Source organism: Pseudorasbora parva, chromosome 2, assembly GCF_024679245.1.
Source record: "Pseudorasbora parva isolate DD20220531a chromosome 2, ASM2467924v1, whole genome shotgun sequence".
Taxonomy (NCBI): Eukaryota; Metazoa; Chordata; class Actinopteri; order Cypriniformes; family Gobionidae; genus Pseudorasbora; species Pseudorasbora parva.
In genome coordinates, this window is record NC_090173.1 from 4,105,452 (window position 1) to 4,131,227 (window position 25,776).

Consider the following 25,776-nt stretch of genomic DNA (forward strand, 5'->3'; position numbering starts at 1 on the left):
CAATGCTTGGTTGATTCTACCCAGCGCTTGGTTATTTCACTTGCTTTCCGCCTTAATTTGTTTAAATTCGCACCCAAACTGTCATTTTGAAAGGACAATGCAAAAGGCAAAGCCACTGCTTGCAGATGTTTTAAGATAAGTTCATATATTTTCACTAATAATTAGCATAATTATAGTTTTTTTCTTCTTTGGCACCAATTCTTAAGCTTACATGACGTTAAGACGACAAAAGTTTTACCTCAGAATCCGATGCAATGTACTGACTCGTGTTAGTTTAGGTAACTTAGGCATGTGAGACGATATTAATACAGCTTGTGATTACAAAGAACCATGATACCCTTACGAAAATTAACCATGGTTGCATGTAGGGATGTCACAAGTACCGGTACTTCGGTACCAAGTACATACTGAAATGTTAAAAATGTGACGATAGTATCTGTATAGCATCGACTCACAAGTAGACTATATTCGGTCCTACAGCTGCCTTCAGTCGCGTCACGCAGGGCTCAGACTGTAGCCGAATATATACCAGTGTCTGTGTATATTAAATACTATTTAAATATAACTCTTCCATGTTTTGCGTCTCTGTATGAATGACAGGGGCGCATGTCATATCATGAACACAGAGACTCAAAAGTCACGGCAAACCGTCAAAATAAAAGTTTGATTTAATCGTGAATAAATTGACAGAATATATTAGGTTTGTAGTTGTCATTGTTGCCAACTCATTTTTAACACATTTGTGTATTGTACCATTTGTCAAGCAATAGAAATAATGGTTTTAACAGTCTAAACATGCGTTCTTCATTTGTTCCTTCATGATTGTCTAGTTTTACAGTAGGCTAATGCACAGGAGATTTTTTAAGAACAACCCAGCAATAATAACCCAGAATAGCAAATCCATTAATTGTAAAACATTGACTACATTATGGGTTTTCTCAACAGCCCAGCTACTGGGTTAATTTAACCCAGCATGTGTTCTGTCCAATATTTACCCAGCGCTGGGTTGCCAATTGGGTTGTTTTTAACCCAGCCATTTTTAGAGTGTACAAATAAATTGATAAATATAATTAGATTGAACAGGAAGAATTATTATCAGAATAAATTGGAACAGTACCAGAGTAATATCCAAGAGATTTGGAAAGTAGTGAATACTATAATCAAGAATGGGCCTAAAAAAGCAGAGTTTCCTAACTACTATGTGAAAGATAATTTAATTATTAATAAGACTCAGGAAATTACAAATGCTTTTAACAATTTCTTTGTAAGTGTAGGACCTACATTTTTCAACCAAATTATTGAACCAAAAGATACAAATGGAATTAATGAACAACTTATAAAACCAAATCAGTGTAGATGAAAATGAAATAATTGGAATTGTAGAAAAATGTAAAAATCAAGCTCAGAGAGAGTCAGTATAACCTCAGAGGAATAGGTATCTTTAAAAAAAACAGTGTGAGAACAAATAAAAAAAGTAAATGTATTTCAGTCAGAGGGGTAACTCTGGAATAGTTTACATGATAAATTAAAAGGGTGTTATATAGTAAAATTATTTTAAAAAAAGTACAAATCTAGAAACATTGAAACATATAAGGTATTAGAATTATAAAAAAATAATTAATTAATTAATTAATATGATTATTATTATAACAAAGGTGTGCACTAATGGGAAGATGATTAACCTTATTTAATTCTGCTTTAATTTAAGTTTTAGGTAAAGTAAAGTATAGTATGCATGACTTTGTTTTCTTCTTGATATATTGTCCTATGGTAAGAGGGCTAGGCATAATAAGTTCAGACTTCAGCCTAGACCCTTTCGGTCTTTGTCCTTGTCTTTGAAATCTTGAAGGATTATTTTTTTGTTTTGTTTTTGTATTATTATTTTTTTTGTTTTGTTTTGTTTTCTCTTTGGATAAATGACTGAATAAACTAAGCTAAACTAATTCTGGTATTTCAATATACTCTGTCATATTCCACCAGCCCTTGGTCCCCTTGTCTGTCTGTTTATAACAACTAACAGTTTTCTAAAGAATTATCCCTTTTTTACTTAAGCTCTTTGAAGAAAGCATACAGCATGAGACCCCCCTCCCCCCAAACTCTCACTCAAGGTTTAATTACTTTAATCCTGAAACCCAAGAAAGATTTACTTTTAATGAACAATTTGCGTCATATATCTCCGCTTGACAATTGTCTATTAAAGATTGCACAGCCCCCTCCAGTTAGATCTGAAGTTACATATTTTTAGGCATTGTGATCACAAATCTAAATAAAAGTACCTTGAACTTTGACCCTGTTATAATAAAATCTCAGAAAATATTTAATGCATTTATTCTTCATTCTTTCATGATGTCTGAGAATTGATTGTCAACCTTGGGTCAAACTAAATATTATTTTAGCTTTTATTTTACATTTATTTTATATGATTCACTATTTTTAACAACCATATTATCAAAATGTTGGACATTTCGCAAAATAAAGACAAGACATTTTTTTTTTTTTTAGTTTTAGTGGAAAAAATCAGTTATATTAAATTTAATAGGGATTCAGAAATATGAATAATTACATGATTAGTAATTAAGGGAGCAGGAGATAAGATCTTTTTTTTTATTGTCCATCTTCATCTTCCTTTATTCCTACTAAAGGAGCAATGTGCTCCAGCACTGGTGGATGAAGACATGGGCTGTGTGCAGTGTGATATTCCTGCTCATGTTCATGTCTCTTGCACTTCAAGAAATCCGTTAAATGATGTTAGAACTTTATTCAGGAATTCCCCAATAAACATTACTAAAGGGAGATGCATTTTTAAGAATGTAGATTTATTTTTCTAATTACAGTCAGTAACAATACAAATCAAACGCAAATAACAAGCACTCAAAAGAAGTCAGTCAAGAAGCATTAATTAGGCAGTTGATACTGCTTTCCACACCACTTTTAGACATCCACTTGCAAACTTCATCCTTTTGAAGTGCATTCAACTTTGTGAAGTGGACAAGGGAAGTTTATATGGACAGACCCTTTTGTCTACTTTTGTCTACTTCATATGTACACTTCAGGCAGCTTCATATAGCACAATGCAACACGATTGTGACGTGACCGCATATCGCGTTTAATTTATCTCACCACAAACAACTCTATGCTGTTAAAACAACCCAAGCACACCTATATACCTATAGAATGCTGCATTAAACTATTTCGTAAAGGAAAAAATAATAATAATCAACTCCATAGTGGATTCCAAGTGATCAATGGCTTAGGGCATTCCAGTTCAGTCCATTGCAATGGTTCGGTCAGTAGTGGACACTCATGCAACGTATGAAATGACGCACATCCGAGTGAACGAGACTTAGGGAAGTTGCACTCTAAAAAATGCTGGGTTAAAAACAACCCAATTTGGGTTGAAAATGGACTAACCCAGCAATTGGGTTGTTTTCACCCAACGGTTGAGTTGTTTTAACCCCGCAATTGGGTTGTTTAATAACCCAATTGCTGGTTTAAAACAACCCAATCTCTGGGTTAAAACAACAATTTAACAATTTTGCCAATTTTTTTGTTACCATTTTTCAACAGACTTGTTAAACTCATGAAGGTCCACCCCTAAACCAAGCCCGCAGTGGATTAGAGCAAATCAGGTACCGCGGATGACAATGCCCATCATGGTTTGAAAACGCCCCACTGATTGGGAAACACCCACTTGTGTTCTGCAGAGAAACACACCAGCATGATCTTGTGCTCATCAACTACAAATCACTGTTAGTTCAGTGTCACTGTCTCCACCCGTGTGTGCTGCCGGCTTACATCACAGTTTCAATGCTGATCCAACACACTTTAAACATTGAAATGTCAATCTCCACCAAAATGATTGTCTGGATCAAAACTCAACATTGTATCAATGTCACCATGCTGTCTGGGGTGGTTTCTCCACCGCATGGATCTTCATGTGTTTCTTCAGGTAACTTTTAATAGAGAAACTCTTCCCACACTGATCACACGTGTGCGGCTTCTCTCTGCTGTGAATCCTCTCGTGTGATTTCTGATCTGATGACTGACTGAATCTCTTGTCACAGTGTGAACACTTGTAAGGTTTTTCTCCAGTGTGAATCCTCTGGTGCCGTTTTAACTTACTCCCTGTAGTAAAAGTCTTCTCACACTCAAAGCACATGTAGTCTCTCACACCAGTGTGTATTTTCTCATGTGTTTGTAAAGTTTGCAGCAGTGAAAAACTCTTTCCACACACAGAACATGAATGTGGCTTCTCCTTCGTATGAACTCTCAGGTGTCTCTTCAGGGTTGATGTATCAATAAATGTTTTGCTGCACTGATCACATGAGTACGGCTTCTCTCCTGTGTGGATATTCATGTGACTTTTAAGGTTTGTTGATAGATTGAAACTTTTTCCACATTGATCACATGGGAATGGTTTCACCCCAGTGTGGATCATCATGTGAACATCAAGAGATGCCTTTTGACTGAAACTCTTCCCACATTGATCACATGAGAACGGCTTCTCTCCTGTGTGAACTCTCATGTGAATATTAAGATTACGTTTATTTGAAAAGCTCTTTTCACATTTATTGCATGCGTACGGCTTCTCTCCGGTGTGGATCTTCATATGTTCCTTAAGATTTTTTTTGTATGTGAAGCTCTTCCCGCACTGATCACATGAGAACGGCTTCTCTCCGGTGTGGATCCTCATGTGAAGCTCAAGATTATATGTGTTAGTGAAACTCTTTCCACACTGAGTGCAGGTTGTAGATTTATTGGCTTTTGTTTTCTTCATAAATGTCTTTTTAGTCTTTGAGCGACTCAGAGGTTTTTCTCCAGGTTTGACATGATGTTCCTCCTCCACTTCACTCAGTTCTTCACTCTCCTCACTCTCTTCCATCACGTCTGAAACCAAAGAAAAATATATATTTGATAAATGACAATATTATCTAATGTAATAATTAGCATTTCAAATTATGCAGCATTGCCATGATTTTGGCACCAACTTTTATTTGACTAAAACTCTCATTTCTAAGGGCCTTTTCTAAAACTATTTGCGTGGCTTCATAACATGATTGTAGAGCCGCTGTAGTGAGATGGGCTTTGTAACGACGTCTTTAGTGCCTTTATGGGTCTTGAGAGAGGAAATGACATTGGTGTCAATGGAGGCCTTTCTGAGCCATCGGATTTCAACACTAATATCTTAATTTGTGTTCCTAAGATGAACAAAGGTCTTACGGGTGTCCAACGGCATGAGTAATTAATGACAGAATTTTCATTTTTGGGTGAACTAACCCTTTAAGTCTGTTTGACTGACATGTTACGCAACCAATCACAGTTCGTTTTGTTCCGAGTCATGTTTTGGGGTGCAAAAATGTAATTTGGGAGCTAATTTGACCCGATGGTGACAATCCATATGAAAGTGTCTCAAACCTCCCTCTACTGACCATTTGTTAAATTCAGTACCTATTTGAGAGTGTAACTGTTTCTCTAAATGTGCTGAAGTGTTGAGTCTTCCTATCACGAATGTTCTTCAGCATCATGAATGAATGAAGAATAAACACCAACCTCTTTGTTCTTCGGGATCTTCAGTGTGTTTCATTCTGCAGGTTCTGGATCACTCGTGTTCTCACTGTCCTCTTTAATAAACTCAGTCTTTGCAGATTTCAGCTCTTCCTGATGCTTTGATGCTCGTCTTCACTTGTAGACTGATGGGAATATTCCAGCATTTATTGATCAACTGATGTGGGAGGAGCTTCACTGATGATGTGATTGCTGTGGGAGGAGCTTCACTGATGATGAATTCCAGTGTGGGAGGAGCTGATCTGCTAAGATCAAAAATATTTCTGTTACTGAATTTGTTTTAAAACTAAATGATAACAGAACATAAATAATGTAATGAAATTATTCCAAATATAAATAATGATAAGAAAAAAAATGAAAGCATAAAGAAAGAAATAAACATACATTTAGTAACCAACAGTTTGTTTGTTTTTTCAATTCAACTTTATTTCCAGACTCAAGGTCCATTAGAGAAGAGACATACAACAACTAACACAAAATTACAAACAGTACAAAACATTTAAACGAAACAATTATACCAGTACTTACATAAACTGACTTTTTTAAACTTGACCCAAAAGGGAACAGTATTAAAGGAAGTACAGTTACTCTAAAAAGGTTAATCTTAACCTGATCTGAAAACAAATGACATTCTCACCAACATATTTACTTGGCCATATAACATTAGTTGTAATGCCCATTATATCAGTACAGGAAACCTTTTCCACTTCATGCAGTTCATTCTTTAGCCAAATGAACAAGGCAGAATAATGTCTTCTGAGTTCAACTATATTCTCGGCTCCAGAAATAGAGCATGGTAATATCACATTATTCCTATTTTATGCTCTTACATTCTTCCAGAAATCATTTACATTATAATGTAACAGATTTTCTGCCACTGCTCTCATAGTTTGTTCATCAAATCCCCTCAGTCTGTTGACCCCAATGAAATGAGCTTTAAGTGTGAATTTACAGGAGATGTGAAGACATCATCATAATAAATGAGGTGAAAACAGGAACTATTGAGATGAAATAAAGAGTCTTTTCAGCAGCTCTATTAATATTGATGAGCCTCAGACTATCAACACTCATTCAACAAGACATTCAGGATCATCAGCAGATCATCTCACTTTATTCTGACTGTTTGCTCTTACAAACACATTATTACACTCAGGATATATGACAAAAGACTATTCAACTGCTCTATAGGACAATTCACCATGACGTCACAACAGTAATAAACGTTTGTCCGGGTGGCAAAAGCCGAAGCGTTCCTATGGCAACACTAGTAAATTGCTTGGGATTCAGACATAGTTAACATGATTATTGAGGGACTGATTAATTAATTCAGGAGATAGCGATACGTGAAACGCCTAACCTTGCTCCAGTAGATATAGTGCTAGTCTAATACCATCATTTTTAAATGAGCCTCAGCCTACCATTGAGTAGTTATTTTAGTGACTGTTGCTGTTTGATTTACTATATGTTAGGCTATCGTAGATGGTCTATTTCCCTGTTATCTAACTAAAAAGGCTATGATGGTTTTCTGTTGCTCGGAGTCGGATCGGATAGCACAGACGTGAGCTTCTGAAGGTCACAAGGATAGCGTGCTGTAGACAAGCGCTCCTCCGCTAACGTTAGGCATTCACTCAAACTAATCTCGCTGTGATGATGAAGCCAGTGTGGTACACGCATCACTCATCCATCAGCCTACAACTATGTTCTGCTTTTCCTATTTCTTCCATTGCCATTCGATCAGTAGCCTACATGACACTAAAAGTTCGGTCTCTTCCTACTTTACTTCAGGCAGTGACTGGCAATGAGTTCGATCTTTAAAAGAGATCTAAAGTTTACTAATATTAGTCTTGAATTGCCCCAGCTGAAGATAATTATGCTCTGCTATGATTTTGTAGATGGACCGTTTTGAGAATTCTTCTCTGTAGCACCTCTTCTGACGACGTCCACTCGCTTTAGCCTCCTCACACACTGGTTTTGCTGGATATATTTACTTTTTTCTGAAGGAAATCGATACAGTCCTACACCTTTTGGTGTATATCTGACGGAGCAACCCCAAACACAACACGTTTTCATCATAGTTTCAACTTTAATCAACAACAATGTTCTTAACTCTGTAACTGTTAACAGTAGCCGGCTGATCTCTTCAGTTTGTCAGTAGAAGACGCTCGCGTTCTGCCACCCGGAAGTATCCTGGTGCCCATTGTTTACAAACAATCTGAAATGCTCTATTAAAAGATAATTTACCACAAAATGACATAGTTTAACTTTATTATAACTACATTCAATATAATAAATTAATTTGATCATTAACATGTTAGTTCTGTACATAAACTGACAATGACCATAAAACCTTTAATAATAAAGAGCACCACAAAGCAAAATGTATTGTTTCCGGGTTTCAAAATGAACATTTATGTATAGATTTAAAATGTCTCATATGGCTCAATATACATTTACATGTAATAATTTTGGCAAACGCTTTTATCCAAAGCGACTTACAAAAGAGGAGAGCAATAGAAGCAACTAAACAAACAAGGGCAACAGCATGCAAGGGCTGTAAGAAGTCTCAGTTAATCGAACAGAACACAAACTTTTTTTATTTTTAGCTCCTTATAAAATGTTAAATATAACATTTTAACATCACTGAATCCCACTGTATGTCGCGATCGAAAGTAAATGCAAACACTATAGATTACAATAACATAAAAATTTGCATCTTCGCATGACATGCCATTCAATATGCTTCATAAAATGCATGATTTTAGAGATTTCATCCTCAGATTTTAAATAAAGCTTGACCACACTTGTGGCTTCACATTAGCTGTGGTTATAAGTTGTTATACTACAGTCACATAATATTTTTATACATTTAAAAATATATTTTAATATTTGATTATTTTTGTTTTAAAGTTTGGGCCTATATATATTCATATTAAACAGTAATTCTGAGTCTTGAATTGTAAACTCTTTAGTGTTGGCTTTCTTGATATATGTTACTTATGTGTCTTAAGAGCGTATACTTAAGTATACTTAAAGAGAGCCAGCCCTTTTATTTGGGGTATGTCGAAATGGGGGGTGACTGGCAAGTGGTTAGGCATTTTTTGTTGGTAAAATGAATTCAAAAGTTTGAAGATGTGTTGAAAACTGTATTTTCCAACTTTGAAGTGTCACTAATACAACTCATTGTGAGACATCCTCCACTTCACTCTTCCATCAGGTCTGGTTTATTCATTTAATTTTCAGTATATCAGTTGCACAGTTAAGTGGAGTAGATTGTATATGTTTACATTTTGGAGCACAGTTTTTTATTAGCATTATCCGTGTCCTACATGTTTTACTCAACCTTGTTAAGGCTGCCATGATTTTCCTCATTTGAAATAAAAGAGCATTTCTCAAAATTCTAACGCAAAGGAAGTGACATCATCGGGGCTCTTTCTGAAACATGATGGGAGGACAAGAAAATAATCTCAGTCCATCGTCTCAAACTGTACAGTGTTGATCACATTCATCAACCGTTTTACCAAAGTTACAGTGAGAAGAATAATCTCTATAACTGTGAATAATTTATGAGAAATAAAACTTTATCAGTAACTATAAATCAGATTAAGCAAGTTTTGCTTAAAACCCTGTCAGCCATTCTGGATTTACTTTATATATTTTGTTTAAATTCGTTGTTTACTGTCAATTACTAGAAAAAAAATCCAAATCAAAGTCAAAATCACTATACTGTAAACCATATTGAGAAATGTACAACATTTTGGTAACATGGTTGCAAAAAAATAGTGAATCATACAAAAGCTAAATAATATTTAGTTTGACCTGATGTTGACAATCAATATGAACGTTTCTCCCTTTACTGACCATTTGTTGAACACAAGCAAGAAAACAATATATTTGATAGTGTGACTCAGTGTTGTAGTCGAGTCACCAACTGTCGAGTCCGAGTCAAGTCTCAAGTCCCAGTGTTCCGAGTCCATGTCCGAGTCCATTTTTGACATAGAAATACTCCATCAAACGTTCAACTTAGTTTTTGAAACTGTGTCTATGTTTAGGATGGGAATCCAAGTCTTTAACAGTGTAAAAAGCTTGCAATGCATGAAACAGCATCCCCCCCCCCTTTAATTGTGGCAGGTGATGGAGGCATTGAAGGGAATTTCTTAGTGCTGAATAGAACTTCTGTCCCTTTGTGGAATGGTTTTACCTTCCTTGGTGGGTCCCAAGATGGTAATAATAATTTGTTCGATTTATATAGCGCTTTTCAAGGCACTCGAAGAGCTTTACATTCCTACTAAAGCCGTCGAAGGATGGTCCTTTTTTGCTGGCCTCACTAACACCTCTACCAGCAGCTGCCTAGTTAACCCAGTTGGTCTCCCATCCAGGTACTGACCAGGCTCAGCCCTGTTAGCTTCAGTGGGAAACCAGTCTTGGCCTACAGGGTGATATGACTGCTGGTAACTGCAGATCATGTGGCAATTTACTCAGTAGTCTGGACACATACGATCCGCATCTTAGTTCTACATTGCCAGGCTTACCTAGTTGTCGCAACGTTCCCACCAAAGATCTCACCCTCAGAGCATACATCTGGAATGTTTTGATGTCTCCAGTGTTGATGCTCGGTCCCTGCATCAATTTCACTATGCGGTGGTCACTCCATCAATTTCACTATGCGGTGTAACGCCAATTGATGTTGCTGGCCATACTGCTTGTTGAGTGGATCCATTGTATGGGTATAAGGATGATGAGAACTGCTGTAAGATTAAGCAATTAGCTGTGCTTCCTCAAGCTTGAGATGTTCTAGCAGAATATGGAATTTGAAGCACTCTGTGGTATCAGCTGGCAGAATGTTTTCAAAGGCAAGCTTAAGCCGTGCAAACTCCCTGGGGTTTGGGTGAATCAGGTCATCAGGAATCGTAGGCGTAGGGCCACGATATACTCGTTCTTGGTCAACCAATGCACTTGGAGAGTGGTGGTGTCTTCTCCTACTCCTAGATGAAAGCTTGTGTCGTTGCCTGAAGGAAGATTGTGGAGAGGGAAATCAGACATGACTCCTTGGAACCATGTTGGCTTCAGGTCATCCATCTTTTCCTTTACTAATCGGTCTTTCAACGGACTGATGTTACGCTTTTGTTGCCTGGAGGAGCTCAGGTGCAGGTTTCTCATGCCATCTACAGAAGAGAACAGACTTTCTTGACTGCTTGAATACTCCTACACCTAATACTCCTAATACTTTCCTACACTTTCCGCTGAGCTACTACCTTGAGATGTATCATGAGATACTTGGCCGTATTTTGGATTCGACCCTGTTCTAGTCACTCTAGGCATCCGTGGGGCTGGTACTGGTTTAGGGCAGTCTAGGGTCTCTGACAGATCAGATACAGGTAATGGAGATAATCTCTGAGGGAGTTGCGGCTGCTGAGTTTGCCACAAACTGTTTTACCTCTGCTTGTATTTCAGACATCTGTGACGTGAACTTACTTTTGGCCCTGCTTTAGATCATCTCTTTCCTCCTTCAGCTGTTGAACTGTGCTAATCAGGTCACTGTGGAGTTTCCTCACATCAGCATTTTCCTTCTGTAATGCTTCCACATGCTGGTCCCACCGATCTGTGGTATACCATTGTTGTGGACTGTGATAATCATCATGATATGCTGCGTTTTATGCTGCATCAAAGGTTGCTTCTCCATATCTGTGGAAAACTCTGTCTCCGGCTCGAAGGACCATAAAGAACACTGATTTCTTTCACCCGGGGGTTGCCAGTTGGGAACTAGTTCACCACAGATGTCCGGTTAGAGACATGAAGCAGCAAGATTTTTCCTATGTTCTTTGCTCTTTATTTCATCACATTGGTACAGATCAGTACATTGCTGCTTCTAAGACCGTGAGTGGGTTTGTGTGTGGTCTAGAACAAAGCATACAATAAACTGCGCGCGACAAACGCTGCCTGTGTGAAAGCAAAAAGTGCGCGCGCTGCTACTGCTTTACACACGTGCTGCTTCGGGGCTGCCTACGCCCTGCTTACGCGTGCAGTGTGAAGCCGGCGTGAGATCAAATGAAAAAAAATCGCAACGATTGACCACTTGGTGGCACTCTAACAGTGGAGAAACAAATGAAACTGACAATATACACATCCACACATTAGTCAGATGAAAATGGGCATTCGTTGTCTTCATTCTGTGTGCCATGATAGCCTATGAGGACACTGGCGTATCGCAAACCCAGTATACGTCATTGGCACAATGCCCTGAAGGAGCCTGAGAATTTTCAAGCCAGTGTTTTTCACAGTATTCCCCTCCTTAGACTCCTGAGTCCAATAATACCAAACATGCCAGGTTTCACCTTATGGTTTGTGAAAAGGTGTACTTTAGCACCTAAAAAACATTTGCGAATGTCTTCGAAACAGTTAGTCCAATCAAAACAAAACCACAACAGGAGATGCAGAATATTTACATAGGTCAATAGCTAAACAATAATGACCAAAAGCCAACATTTTGGAAGTGGTAAAATCCAATTAGTACAGCCCATGCTCTCATAGATATAAGTGGATATAACTTTAAAACAAAATGAGATATTTACAACAATGTTGACACATATAATCTATGGCCCCCCTTTGAGGACACCACACCTAAAACAAGCAGAGAGATGATATAACTGTAAAAATAAATAATAATAATAAAAAAAATTCTTAATTAAATTACCTGTATTGCCATGAATGCTCTTTCCCATCTATGATCTGAGTTTATTTGTTTATTTGGATCCCCATTGGCCACTACCTAGGCAGGGACTACTCTTCCTGAGGTCCCAAAAAGAAAAAAATACAAAACTACATTAAAGCTGCAAGAGCAATGAAAGACCCTTGCACCTGTGCCAACACCACCTTGTGGTTTTAGGAACATAGAGCACGGTGTACTATATGCATTTAATTATATAAAAATAGGAGGACTACATCAATCATTTGTATTTGCCACACTTCCTGCTACTGGACTGTATGCTGATCAGAGGGTGGACTTACGCCTGGACATGACCAATGCATCCCTGAAATGTCTGCAGAGAGCGTGTCAATTAAACTATGCCCTGTAAATGCCAACTCGAAAAGACATCCTTAATAAACCCATCTCCGGCACGACGACTCCAATCTATCAAATAATCCTACAAATATCTATTTATCTAATATGACTTCTGAACTGTAATGTTGCCAGAATTATAATCATACACTGTTCATCAGCCAGAGGAGAACTGGCACCCTGACTGAGCCTGGTTTCTACCAAGATTTTTTGACAGTTTTGGTTCCTTGCCACCGGTGCTTTTGGCTTGGCTTGCTCATTTGGGGACACTTACATTTCAACCCAATTTTGCCGTGTTTTGCAAACCTATCTGTCCTCCATCTTGTTATTTGTTAAAAACCTACTTTTTCAAACTCATCTTAGACCATTTGTCCGATTTTCACAAAAATTGAACTGTATCGTCTTCAGACCATGCCGACAAATAGTTATTCATTTTGTGTTGATAGACAAAACAGTTTTCATATGTAACGAGTGAATGTTGTTACACTAGATTATTGAAATAAGTAGTACTTTACTATTAATTTTGGAGTAACTTTTATTTTGAAATTCGTTTTGGAAGAAAAGTCTGAACTATAGTCATGTGATTATAAGCATAATATGCTTGTAATTTACAAAGTGTTTTCGTTTCTTTATATTTGTATATTTGTATCTTGGGTTTTTGTTTTACGGATTTATTTGTGCAAGTGTAAAAAGTTAAAAACGTACTATACGTAAGTGACGTCATGCGCAAGTGTGAGGTGAAAACTGATGTAATTTCCGTGCGCGCTCTCTCTTTCACTAGATGTCATGGAGAGAGGTACGTTTTTACTAGCTCCTCGCAAATGTGCTTCAATTGTGTTTAGTAGTTGTTGTTTAGCGATTATCTGTGGAAAATGAGTTTATTTAATAACCTTTCTTTAATCAGAGGTTGTTAATTTGAAGTGAGAATGTTAAGAGTACATTTAATCGATTTATGAAGTTTAGTAATGGCCGCTGTTGCACGTGCGATATGCGGATCGCGGTTTGTTATAGAACTATGCATTTTATGAAGTTGAATTTCCATTCATGTTACTTGAGTACTTGAGTTGAGTACATTTGTGAATGTGTTGTATTTGTTTATCTCTAATGATCCATACGATCCATGTATTTGTTTATCGCTAATGATCCATAAGTTAAATGCATTTTCTTGCATATGTATTTACATTAAGACATTATGTGATGATTGACAGGTACAGCTAGACCAGAGATGTTGATGGATTGTGTCTGATGGTGTCTGTTTTGTTTTGACACAGGTATGTAAATGGATCATTAGTATCTTTCTTGTATTCTTCTTGTATTCTTCCATACTTTTTATTATTATTTTTTTGTTTTCTCTTATTATTGTAATTGTTTCTCTAATTCTTACTGTATGTTATGCTCTCATTCGCTGGATGTCATGGAGAGAGGCACAGCTAGACCAGAGATGTTGATGGATTGTGTCTGATGGTGTCTGTTTTGTTTTGACACAGAGATAAACCCTCAATCGTGCAAATAAGAGAACCATTTCAACTGCATCATTGTGTGGGCTCTTATTATTATTCGTCTAAAAATAAAAACAATTAAACACAACGCAGAAGAAAACCCACTACACATATACCTTTTATTATTACTCTTAAGGCTGTTTCTCTGCAATGCTTTGACATTTTAACACCAAACTTTGAATGTGTCATTGTCACCTCAATCTGACTACACCACATCAGTTTCGTAACAGCACCACCTATTGGTCGAAAGTGATAGACCATTAAATCATTATTATTGACTGTATTTAAAAATGTACTGCTATTTTGTCTAAAATCAACTTAATAGGTCTTTAATGGCTCATTGTTGCATTTGGTTTGAGACTTCCAGCCATGCTGGCATGTCTTGTCTTCTTGTCTGCGCCTGGCCCCGATAGTGGCTAATATTTTTAGGCATAGTGATCACAAATCTAAATAAAAGTACCTTCAACTTTGACCGTTATAATACAATCTCAGAAAATATTTAATGCATTTATTCTTCATTCTTTCATGATGCCGGAGAACATTCATGATAGAAATATTGAAGCACTTCAGCACATTTATATTTGCAGTTAAACTATCAGATATAATAATTTCTTTATTTTCAACAAATGCTCAGTAAAGGAGAAACGTTCAAATTGATTTTCAACCTCGGATCAAACTAAATATTATTTTAGCTTTTATTTTACATTTATTTTATATGATTCACTATTTTTAACAACCATATTATCAAAATGTTGGACATTTCACTAAATAAACACAAGACATTTTTTTTAATTTAGTTTTAGTGGAAACAGGCTAACCTTTGAAATCAGTTATATTAAATTTAATAGGGATTCAGAAATATGAATAATTACATGATTAGTAATTAAGGGAGCAGGAGATAAGATCTTTTTTTTTTTATTGTCCATCTTCATCTTCCTTCATTCCTACTAAAGGAGCAATGTGCTCCAGCACTGGTGGATGAAGACATGGGCTGTGTGCAGTGTGATATTCCTGCTCATGTTCATGTCTCTTGCACTTCAAGAAATCCGTTAAATGATGTTAGAACTTTATTCAGGAATTCCACAATAAACATTACTAAAGGGAGATGCATTTTTAAGAATGTAGATTTCTTTTTCTAATTACAGTCAGTAACAATACAAATCAAACGCAAATAACAAGCACTCAAAAGAAGTCAGTCAAGAAGCATTAATTAGGCAGTTGATGCTGATTTCCACACCACTTTTAGACATCCACTTGCAAACTTCATCCTTTTGAAGTGCATTCAACTTTGTGAAGTGGACAAGGGAAGTTTATATGGACAGTTCCAGTTCAGTCCATTGCAATGGTTCGGTCAGTAGTGGACACTCATGCAACATATGCAATGACGCACATCCAAATGAACGAGACTTAGGGAAGTTACACTCTAAAAAATGCTGGGTTAAAAACAACCCAAGTTGGGTTGAAAATGGACTAACCCAGCAATTGGGTTGTTTTAACCCAACGGTTGAGTTGTTTTAACCCCGCAATTGGGTTGTTTAATAACCCAATTGCTGGTTTAAAACAACCCAATCTCTGGGTTAAAACAACAATTTTGCCAATTTTTTTGTTACCATTTTTCAACAGACTTGTTAAACTCATGAAGGTCCACCCCTAAACCAAGCCCGCAGTGGATTAGAGCAAATCGGGTACCGCGGATGACAATGCCCATCATGGTTTGAAAACGCCCCACTGATTGGGAAACACCCACTTGTGTTCTGCAGAGAAACACACCTGCATGATCTTGTGCTCATCAACTACAAATCACTGTTAGTTCAGTGTCACTGTCTCCACCCGTGTGTGCTGCCGGCTTTCATCACAGCTTCAATGCTGATCCAACACACTTTAAACATTGAAATGTCAATCTCCACCAAAATGATTGTCTGGATCAAAACTCAACATTGTATCAATGTCACCATGCTGTCTGGGGTGGATTCTCCACCGCATGGATCTTCATGTGTTTCTTCAGGTGACTTTTAGTAGAGAAACTCTTCCCGCACTGATCACACGTGTGCGGCTTCTCTCTGCTGTGAATCCTCTCATGTGTTTTCAGAGCTGATGACTGACTGAATCTCTTGTCACAGTGTGAACACTTGTAAGGTTTTTCTCCAGTGTGAATCCTCTGGTGCTGTTTTAACTTACTCCCTGTAGTAAAAGTCTTCTCACACTCAAAGCACATGTAGTCTCTCACACCAGTGTGTATTTTCTCATGTGCTTGTAGAGTTTGCAGCAGTGAAAAACTCTTTCCACACACAGAACATGAATGTGGCTTCTCCTTCGTATGAACTCTCAGGTGTCTCTTCAGGTTTGATTTATCAATAAATGTTTTGCTGCACTGATCACATGAGTACGGCTTCTCTCCTGTGTGGATATTCATGTGACTTTTAAGGTGTGTTGATTGATTGAAACTTTTTCCACATTGATCACATGGGAATGGTTTCACCCCAGTGTGGATCCTCATGTGAACATCAAGAGATGCCTTTTGACTGAAACTCTTCCCACATTGATCACATGAGAACGGCTTCTCTCCTGTGTGAACTCTCATGTGAATATTAAGATTACGTTTCTTTGAAAATCTCTTTTCACATTTATTGCATGCGTACGGATTCTCTCCGGTGTGGATCTTCATGTGAAGCTCAAGATTATATGTGTTAGTGAAACTCTTTCCACACTGAGTGCAGGTTGTAGATTTCTTTGCTCTTTTCTTTATAAATGTCTTTTTAGTCTTTGAGCGACTCAAAGGTTTTTCTCCAGGTTTGACATGATGTTCCTCCTCCACTTCACTCAGTTCTTCACTCTCCTCACTCTCTTCCATCACGTCTGAAACCAAAGAAAAATATATATTTGATAAATGACAATATTATCTAATGTAATAATTAGCATTTCAAATTATGCAGCATTGCCATGATTTTGGCACCAAATTTTATTTGACTAAAAACTGTCATTTCTAAGGGCCTTTTCTAAAACTATTCGCGTGGCTTCATAACATGATTGTAGAGCCGCTGTAGTGAGATGGGCTTTGTAACGACGTCTTTAGTGCCTTTATGGGTCTTGAGAGAGGAAATGACATTGGTGTCAATGGAGGCCTTTCTGAACCATCGGATTTCAACACTAATATCTTAATTTGTGTTCCTAAGATGAACAAAGGTCTTACGGGTGTCCAACGGCATGAGTAATTAATGACATTTTTGGGTGTACTAACCCTTTAAGTCTGTTTGACTGACATGTTACGCAACCAATCACAGTTCGTTTTGTTCTGATTCATGTTTTGGGGTGCAAAAAATTTATTTGGGAGCTAATTTGACCCGATGTTGACAATCAATATGAATCAATCTCCACCAAAATGATTGTCTGGATCAAAACTCAACATTGTATCAATGTCACCATGCTGTCTGATGTGGTTTCTCCACCGCATGGATCCTCATGTGTTTCTTCAGGTGACTTTTGAAGGATAAACTCTTCCCGCACTGATCACACGTGTGCGGCTTCTCTCTGCTGTGGATCCTCTCATGTGTTTTCAGATCTGATGACTGACTGAATCTCATGTCACAGTGTGAACACTTGTAAGGTTTGACATCTTTCTATCATGAATGTTCTCCAGCATCATGAATGAATGAAGAATAAACACCAACCTCTTTGTTCTTCAGGATCTTCAGTGTGTTTCATTCTGCAGGTTCTGGATCACTCGTGTTCTCACTGTCCTCTTTAATAAACTCAGTCTTTGCAGATTTCAGCTCTTCCTGATGCTTTGATGCTCGTCTTCACTTGTAGACTGATGGGAATATTCCAGCATTTATTGATCACCTGATGTGGGAGGAGCTTCACTGATTATGTGTTTGCTGTGGGAGGAGCTCAAAAATATCAAAAACATTTCAGTTAGGCCTACTATGCTATATTTGTTTTTTTAAATAATAAATGACAACGGAAAATAAGTAATGGTAAGAGACAGGTGAAAAAAGTTGAAAGCATAAAAATAAATAAACTTACATAGTAACCAACAATTACTCTCAGTCTGTTGACAGCAATGAAATGAGCTTTAAGTGTGAATTTACAGGAGATCTGAAGACATCATCATAATAAATGAGGTGAAACAGAAACTATATAAAACATATATAATACAAAAACACTAAACTTTGTCTTTTGACTTGACATTCAGTCATAGTTCTCACTCTTAACATCGAAACAATCACACACACAAAAGCACACACACTCGCTCAGGTCTGAATGAACTCAACATGTTCCTCTCATGCTCGCTGCTGCTGCACTAAATGTTTATTTCAGGAGGAAGACGGCAGAAAAAGACGCTCAAGTACCGCTGTGCCCGATGAGAACAATACAGAAGAGTCTGTCGCTTCATCAAACTGTATAAAGTGTGTGTGATGGTGTGTAAATATGAGGATAAATACCGCGAACTGCTGGACTCACCTCAGAGACTCGACGAAGAAACTCAATGGGGGGAGGGGCGAGCGAGCGGTGACGTCATCGGCCGCAAACGCACGCGCTTATTGGACGCCAGGATTGCAGATTCACATTTTTACTAGTAGGCTATTTTCATTTTTTACAACTTAACTACAGTTACTAAAGTGATTCTGAGTGGCTACTGAGTTTCAGATCATTCGATTTGGTTCATTTACTTTAATCTTTTTTTCTTTTTCTGCCAGATCAAATATTCTAATATTTACTCAAAAGTGTTAAAATGATATATTTTTTACATTTTAAATAATATATATATAATTATACAATAGGCCTATATTTCTAATTTGTATTGCAATAAAGTGAAAGTAGTTATTAGAAAACCTAAATTCAGACCCATATTAAGCTGCTGTAGTTATTTACCTGTGGAGGTTCATGAAGATGAGAGTTGTTGAATTATTGTCTTTCAGTGGGGCAGTTGAATAGTCTTTTGTCATATATCCTGAGTGTAATAATGTGTTTGTAAGAGCAAACAGTCAGAATAAAGTGAGATGATCTGCTGATGATCCTGAATGTCTTGTTGAATGAGTGTTGATAGTCTGAGGCTCATCAATATTAACAGAGCTGCTGAAAAGACTCTTTATTTCATCTCAATAGTTCCTGTTTTCACCTCATTTATTATGATGATGTCTTCACATCTCCTGTAAATTCACACTTAAAGCTCATTTCATTGGTGTCAACAGACTGAGGAGTTTTTCTTCCCATTATTTATATTTGGAAGAATTCACATGAAGTTATTAATTATTTTCTATATTTCTGCAAGCTGAATAATGTTTTATTGATTAGAGCTGAATTGAGTATAATCTATGAGAATATTCCCAAATATTTTATTTTTATTTTGCGTGTGTGTAAATGGACTGCATTTATATAGCGCTTTTATCCAAAGCGCTTTACATTTTTGCCTCACATTAACCCATTCATACACTGACGGCGGTGTCAGCCATGTAAGGCCGGAGACACACTGCAAGCGTGGCATTTCTGCTGCGTGTCAGCCGCGGGGCGGCTGCGCAGCGTTTTCTCTGTCTTTGCACACCAGAAGCGTGTCTGACGCGGCGCTGCTGCTGCTGGGAAGCCCTATACTTCATGTTAAATATAAATATATTGCCTATTGATACAGCAAAGACAACGTCGGCAGTAGCCTATTGACCATACATATATTTGGCATTGACGGCAATATAGGCCGTCAATCTGTATTGACAGGTTTAATATTTCAAAACGATAATTATGTTGTTTTTTGTTATTACAAGTAGGCCTATATCTTCATTTATGTTAACCTAAAGACTTTCACACATGAAAATGTCATTTATTAATATGTATTCGTGTCAAAATGGCATATAAACTCCTTTTCCTATGCTGTTTTGCCTAGAAACGCTTCCAACACACTCGCATGTCGCGTGAAAAATAGGCGACTCTTCTATTTGAAGCATGCACGCGTTTTCCGCGCGGCTGACGCAGGCAGTATGCAAGCGCTAACCGGTTAATATGGGAGCCGAAATAAAAACGGACACGCCACGCAGCCGAGACGCTCACGACACGCTTGCAGTGTGTCCCCGGCCTAAGGCGCTATCCAGCTCGTCGGGAGCAGCTGGGGTTAGGTGTCTTGCTTCGACACTTGGTCAGGTGGAACCGGGGATTGAACCACCAACCTTCTGGCATGTAGACAACCTACATGAACCACTGAGCCACTGCCGCCAGTGTGTGTGTATGTGTGTGTTGTAACTAATTTATTTTGAAGCAATATTCTCACTAGTGTTCAATCAGCTTTGACATATTTAAATCTGCATATTTGTGAATTTGAACTTTTAATTTTTTTATTGAATCGTTTCAAATTTGTGATATTTATACCTTTTATAAAGGGCATTTCCCCCCTAATCTTATTAAATATAGGCTATATGCTTCAGGTTTAATTTTATATTGTTAAATTTGATCAATACATTAAATTAAATTAAGACACTATGGCTGTTAACAATAAAATTAAATAATTTACACTGAAAAATTACAACTGCATTAAATAATGTTTTGAGATTTGTAGTTTTGAATAGACACATAAGAAATGTTGGAAAGTATGTTTAAACATGAAACTAAACCTCCAGTAGGTGGCAGCAGGTGACCGTCTTAATGAGTGAGTCATTGAGTCGTTCATTCAAACGATTCATTCAAACACTGAATCGGTCAGTAACATGCTTGTTGCTGTGAGTCGGGGTGTTCGATTCCAGGTTTTTTGGAGTCGACTCCGATTCCCGACTCCCACTGTGGGAGTCTATGGAATCGACTCCTCAACTCCATTTACTTTACATCACTACAGGGTTATTAGAAATCAGACAAAATTGCTGTTGTTACACACTTAAATTATTTTCTCCCAACACAAAGTCCTAAAATCATCTTATTTAAACCACACACTTTTAGCGTGGCCTTCCAAATTAGTCCAATTTAGCAATGACTTTCGTGGCTATCAACATTTCTGTATCCATTACATAACCTAGGAAAAGTCACGAAAAAAGATGTTGTCGATGGCACTAAACGCACATGACCATTGTCTTAAAAGGTCATGTAAAGATACTATACATAAAATAATGCACCCTATTGATGCACTTCTTCTTGATATTTTAATGATTTATGGTTAGTTTTAATAAACACATGGTTACCATGGGAAACCAAATCTATATTTATTGCAATAATATATAGCCTACCATCAATTAAACTAAAGCTAGCATGGAGGAAGGCTATAATTACAAACTAAAGTCGCTATGATTGTTTTTTTATTTCTAAAGTAAGCACTCAAATAAATGTGTGTGATGAAGTTTCTGCGACAGCTCTCTGACGCGGTGTGGTGTACACGACGCAGTGTATTACGTCGTGGCTTGCTTCGTTTCACTCACTCCTTGCTTAAAGTGCACTCAACTTCCATGCACTTTAACTGAGAGATTCAGTAAAATAGAGCGATTTTGGAATTCGGACACAGCAACAGGAGTCGACACTGAGAATCGATTCCTGTACTGGAGTCGATCCCGACTCTGGGGCTATTCAGAGTCGAGGAATTGACTCTTTTGGAGTCGACTCCCGATCACTAGCTGTGAGACACGTTACGGTTCTGCTGTGTGTGAACGATTTTTGCTGCTGAAATCGAACAAAAGCACTCAATATTGCATCTAAAATGTAAGTGACTTTAAGTGCATGTAAATGTAAGTGAATGTTAATTAATTGTTTATGAAACTGTCATATGAAAGCAGTGTCATTTTCAGTCGTGATGCTATTCAGGAAACGGCTTAAACGCTCTAGTGTTGTAATTTCTCCTCGAGAGGCTGCACGAGCATCAACAGCGCGACCTTATTATCGTCAGTTCATTATTATCCACCAGTATCGATCGCCACTTACACTAAATTAATGCACGAGGCACACAATTAATCATTCGTGCATTTTGGTGATTTGCTAGTTATTTTTTGTTTTCAGGCTCTTGTCTGTTGGCCAAGTAAAATTCTTTTTCACTTGTCCCTTCAAAAAATCCACTTGTCCCAGAAAAGCGGACAAGCGTTAATGTCGAGCCCTGCCATAATCACACATGATTACACGCCACTTCTCTTTACTCCAGTGACTCTCTTTCTGCTGGGTGTGTAAAGCTGTGGTGAGATGGAGACAGTCAAATGGGCAACAAAGATAAGCTTTTGATCAAATGAGTCATGAGATAATAATCATTATTGTATTGTGAGATTTGAGAGGTTGCGATTGTCGACAAGAGCCAGTTCAGGTCTGTATATTTTTACAGGAAAGAAAAACACTTTTCTTTTAGTAAATGTTCATTTTCTTTTATTGTCACATGTGAAAATTACATCAGTAAATTCTCTGATGTATACATATATTTTATAACAATGTGGTTTGAGCAGACACTGATGTCTTTCTGTAGAAGAAACAGCATATATCCCTGATGTGTTTTCCTACAGGTCCGACTCAAGCTAGTGTCTCACACGCCTCTTCCACAACTAGAGCCATGTTTATCCACTGGATTTCCGTCTGAAAACCTTGCTGTCGGCATATCCTTAAGGTAAGGCAAGGAATCAAGGTTTTGTAAAAGGATGTATTTTCTTCATCATCTGGATGGAACGTAGAAGTCCAGGTACTGTTAAAGAGATCGGCCAATTCATCTGGATTCACACAAGAAGATCTGGCAGAAGAAAAAATTAACACATACTGAACATTGTGAATAATAGGATTTAGTCAGAGTACCTGGCAACACAGATACCCCTTTTCCATCCAAGTAGTCTCTTAGCTGGTGCTAATTCGGAGCCAGAGCCTAGTATCAAATCGGTTCTTTGTGTTTTCACAGCCAAAGCACCAGCTCCGAGCCAGGAAAAGTGGTTCTTAAGTAGCACCAAAACATTGCTGGGCTAGAAGTAAGAACTGATTACACCAGGCACTGGGGGCGGGGTCAACAAGATGAACACAAACTTGAGATCCGCCATTTTTTAAATAGCAGCTAACGGAGCTAATAGCTGCGGCTCGTTTGTAATCACTGTCTATACAAATTACTGCGAACTGCATGAATGCGTTGGATTCGCTGTGTTTTGATGCCGATGATTTACAAACGACCCCTTATGCTTTTGAAACGCTCGCGCAATATTTAGAAATCATATGCGGGTTGGTCTGCGCAGCGTTGATGCATTAGATAGAACATGCCTGGTGTGTGTGTTTGTGTTTCCCGCTGCCTCGCTAGCAGTAGAGTCCTGGCTAAAAACGGGTGAAACGATTGGATTGTGACATTTATAAAATAAACGGGCTGGGATGTGGGCGGATAATTAATTCCGTGCTGGCGGTTAGAAGCGCGGATGAAAAATATGTGCAATATTTCTGTGGCTAGGTGGAGGAGCGAGTGAGACCGGGGCGTGATGGTGAATGAGCCACTGATGACTTAACATCTCATAATGAGACTCGTAATAATGGCTCCATGTCTCGTATTAATGAGAAACTTTCTTGCTAAGATGAGAAACTTTCCAAGCAGTCAAAAAGCACATAAAGATGAAGATTCTTAGTTCAGACTGTAGTGATGTGGTTTCTCCACTGCATGGATCTTTATGTGTTTCTCCAGATGACGTTTAATAGAGAAACTCTTCCCGCACTGATCACACGTGTGGCTTCTCTCTGCTGTGGATCCTCTCATGTCTTTTCTTACTTGATGACCAACTGAATCTCTTGTCACAGTGTGAACACTTGTAAGGTTTTTCTCCAGTGTGAATCCTCTGGTGCACTTTTAAACAGCACACTGTCGTAAAAGTCTTCCCACACTCAAAGCACATGTGATCTCGTACATCAGTGTGTATTTTCTGCTGTTTATGCAAGTATTGCAGCCGTGAAAAACTCTTTCCACACACAGAACATGAATGTGGCTTCTCCTTCGTATGAACTTTCAGGTGTCTCTTCAGGGCTGGTGTATCAATAAAAAAAATTGCTGCACTGATTGCATGCGTACATCTTTGCTTCAGTGTGAACTCTCATGTGACTTTTTAAGGTGCACTTTTCTTTATAAATGTCTTTTTAGTCTTTGAGCGGCTCAGAGGTTTTTCTCCAGGTTTGACATGATGTTCTTCCTCCACTTCACTCAGTTCTTCACTCTCCTCGCTCTCTTCCATCATGTCTGAAATTAAAGAAAACATTTATTAATTTAATTTTCAGTATATCAGTTGCAGTAGAGTAGATTGTATTGTTTACATTTTGGAATGATTATTGTTATATAATTGTGTTTTTTATTAGCATTATCTGTGTCCTACATGTTTTGCTCAACCCTGATACTGCTGGAATGATTTTGAAATAACAGATCTTTTCTTAAAATTTTTACATAAAGGAAGTGACATCATCGGGGCTCTTTCTACAGCCTGATGGAAAAATGGGAAAGATTAAGTAAAAAGGTTATACAACTTCGATTTGACATTTTTTATGCATGGGGAAAAGAGGTAAGAAGAACGTTGATCAAGTTTGGCTTGACAGCATGTCTTCCAACACATCTGACACAGTCGATCAGTTTGAGGACTCAGCATCGACTGCGAGTAGCACTGGATTGAAACTTCAGAAAGATCTTCTTTTTCTTTCGGCTGTTCCCTTCAGGGGTCGCCACAGCGAATCATCTGCCTTCATCTAGTCCTATCCTCTGTATCCTCTTCTCTCAGGCCGACTACCTTCATGTCCTCCTTCACTACATCCATAAACCTCCTCTTTGGTCTTCCTCTAGACCTCTGCCTGGCAGCTCTAACCTCAGCATCCTTTTAACGATATATTCACTCTCCCTCCTCTGAACATGTCCAAACCATCTCAGCCTGGCCTCTTTAACTTTGTCTCCAAAACATCTCACATGTGCTGTCACTCTGATGTATCAACACACCTTAAAAGTCACATGAGAGTTCACACTGAAGCAAAGACGTACGCATGCGATCAGTGCAGCAAAACATTTTTTTGATACACCAGCCCTGAAGACACACCCCAGATATGGCCTGGCTGAACAGATATGGGTCAGAATGTGAACATATTTGTTTTGCCAAAACTTTAAAATCAGCGGGAAATGTTCTCTTGGTTCACAACTCATTTAGAGGTATATGGTCCAGATAACAATGTACACATAAGGGCCATATGTGTTTGAGCTATGGCACAAAGTGAGAAAGGCTGACTTGTGGTAAACCTTTGGATTATATATGGAAAAACACAGGACACCTGAAATCAAGCGCAGCTGACATCCGAGATTTCACACCTCAGGTGGTTGCATCTCATTAGTGGAATCAAGGCTGCAACATACTCCGCAAGAACAGAGAAAAAAGTTCTCGCTCCCAGGGCTGCGAGAACAAAATTACGTAATTTTGTTCTCACAGCCCTGTTTTGAGAGTTCTCGCAGCTTGTTCTCGACACATCACCTGAGCAGAACTTTTTTCTTGTGGGTGTCCGAGAACAATTGTGTGATTGGTCAGAGATTTAAAGTGGGCGTGGTTAATGTGGAGAAACGCAGATGATTGGCACCTGCTTTTCTCATGAAGTATGATTGTACTGGCCAAAACAAACTTTGTTCTTGTTCTTGCCACCTCAAGAAAACGAACAAATTTCTTTGTTCTTGCAGAGTATGTTCCAAGCTTCAATCTGACTGATACGGCAGCATTTTCTCATCTGCTCTCA

At 38.0% G+C, this 25,776-nt stretch overlaps 2 protein-coding genes across 3 annotated transcripts; both read right to left on the minus strand.

The window, feature by feature from the left end:
* Positions 1-3,776: 3,776 nt before the first annotated feature.
* LOC137090376 (zinc finger protein 271-like) lies at positions 3,777-16,972 on the minus strand. Of its 2 annotated transcripts, none has more exons than XM_067454351.1 (2): positions 16,115-16,972; positions 3,777-4,693 (listed from the first exon to the last, which is right to left on the minus strand). In XM_067454351.1, the coding sequence occupies exons 1-2, from the start codon at positions 16,970-16,972 to the stop codon at positions 3,893-3,895; spliced, it is 1,659 nt and encodes a 552-aa protein (XP_067310452.1). In that variant the 3' UTR covers positions 3,777-3,892. The 2 variants fall into 2 exon arrangements, with proteins under 2 accessions (XP_067310452.1, XP_067310463.1); XM_067454362.1 differs by lacking the exon at positions 16,115-16,972 and adding an exon at positions 5,551-5,787 and having other exon boundaries at positions 3,777-4,887.
* Positions 16,973-23,744: 6,772 nt separating this feature from the next.
* Positions 23,745-24,251, minus strand: LOC137048140 (zinc finger protein 501-like). The gene is made up of 2 exons (XM_067426158.1): positions 24,137-24,251; positions 23,745-24,046 (listed from the first exon to the last, which is right to left on the minus strand). The coding sequence occupies exons 1-2, from the start codon at positions 24,249-24,251 to the stop codon at positions 23,745-23,747; spliced, it is 417 nt and encodes a 138-aa protein (XP_067282259.1).
* Positions 24,252-25,776: the final 1,525 nt, after the last annotated feature.